Source organism: Mandrillus leucophaeus, unplaced genomic scaffold (assembly GCF_000951045.1).
Source record: "Mandrillus leucophaeus isolate KB7577 unplaced genomic scaffold, Mleu.le_1.0 Scaffold199, whole genome shotgun sequence".
Classification (NCBI taxonomy): Eukaryota; Metazoa; Chordata; class Mammalia; order Primates; family Cercopithecidae; genus Mandrillus; species Mandrillus leucophaeus.
The window spans coordinates 1,682,040-1,683,658 of NW_012102020.1; the positions used below are offsets into that span (position 1 = coordinate 1,682,040).

General features: G+C 36.9%; 1 protein-coding gene across 1 annotated transcript in view; it reads left to right on the forward strand.

Moving 5' to 3' along the window:
• LRCH3 (leucine-rich repeats and calponin homology (CH) domain containing 3) overlaps positions 1–1,619 on the forward strand; it is an 85,133-nt gene that overhangs the window by 16,691 nt on the left and 66,823 nt on the right. Inside the window, exon 4 of the mRNA XM_011978717.1 lies at positions 875–984. Coding sequence (XP_011834107.1) covers positions 875–984 — 110 coding nt within the window. The remainder of the gene's footprint in view (positions 1–874; positions 985–1,619) is intronic.

The window sequence follows — 1,619 nt, forward strand, 5'->3', positions numbered from 1 at the left end:
TTTTTTTGAGATGAAGTTTCACTCTTGTCGCCCAGGCTGGAGTGCAATGGCGCGATCTCGGCTCACTGCAGCCTCCACCTCCTGGGTTCTAGTGATTCTCCTGCTTCAGCCTCCCGAGTATCTGGGATTACAGTCCCCCGCCACCACACCTAGCTAATTTTTTGTATTTTTAGTAGAGACGGGGTTTCACCATGTTGATCAGACTTGTTTGAACTCCTGACCTCAAGTGATCCATCCGCCTCAGCCTCCCAAAGTGCTAGGATTACAGGTGTGAGCCACTACGCCCGGCCACATGTGCTACTCTTTATGGCAACTATAAAACTTTATGAGTAAACTTCCTAACAATAGAAGGGTCTTATAAGCCTCAGGACTTTGTGTTTTGACTTCTGGAACAAGTAGCAACAGAAATACATGTAACAGAAATATATGTAATATTTCATGATGTCCTGCTCTTCTTTCTCAAAGCAAAATCAAAAACATAATTGTATATGATTGTTGGATTCCTAAAAGTAAAATTTGCTTCACATAATCTAGTGGGGAGAAATGCTTTAAATCTCTGACTATGCAAACTAATCAGTGTGATAAGTTTACTTGGTATTTGAACAGTATCATCAAAAATTATTTATTTTATATATTACTGAAATTTATTAGTGACTAGAAAATGAAAACTTATATTTACCAGTTAAACACCTAAAATAACACTTAACCAAATAATATAATTTGTTATAAGAATATTCGTTTTTTAATATTACTGTATGTACTTGATAGAAATGCCTCCTGTTCCCAATGTACGTTACATAAAATGTTGATATGATAAAAAGGAGCATACTTCAGATGAGTAATAATTTGTCTACATTTATGTTACTTTATTTAGATATGTATAAAAGGCAAAGTCCACATATTTAAATACCTGAACATACAAGCTTGTAAGATTGCTCCAGATCTGCCAGATTATGATAGGAGACCATTGGGTTTTGGCTCCTGGTAAGTATATTCTGTCTCTTTGCCTATCATATTTTTTGCACAGGGAATCAAATAAAATGGATACTTTAATTTGCCTGAATGTTTGACTAAAGGGAAATAACCTGTTTTAACACTGTTATCCTCAGAATGCTTGTATTGTAGTGTTGATTACCTACATCTGGCAAAGTCTAGTTCTAAGGGTTTCTCAACCTTGGGACTATTGACATTTTATATCAGATAGTTCTTTGTTGTGATGGGCTGTCATGTACATTGTAAGACATTTAGCAGCGTCCTTGGCATCTGCCCATCAGATGCCAGTAGTACCCTCCCAAGGTGACAAAAATGTCTCCAAATGTCACCTTGAGGCTTCCAGTTGAAAACTACTGGTATGAGTGACTTGAACACTAACTTTAGCTCTGCTGCTGAAATAACTAGCTGAAGGCAAGTCATTCATACTTTTTGGGTTTCATTTTTCCTGCAAGGAGGGAAGAGTTGGATTTGTTGACCATTAACATCACTTCAGTATCTTTTAAGTCTATGAGTCCCTCAGCTACATAATATATGACTTATAAGTCTGAGTCCCTCAGCTACATAATATATGACTTATAAGTCTGAGTCCCTCAGCTGCATAACATGACTTATAAGTCTGAGTCCCT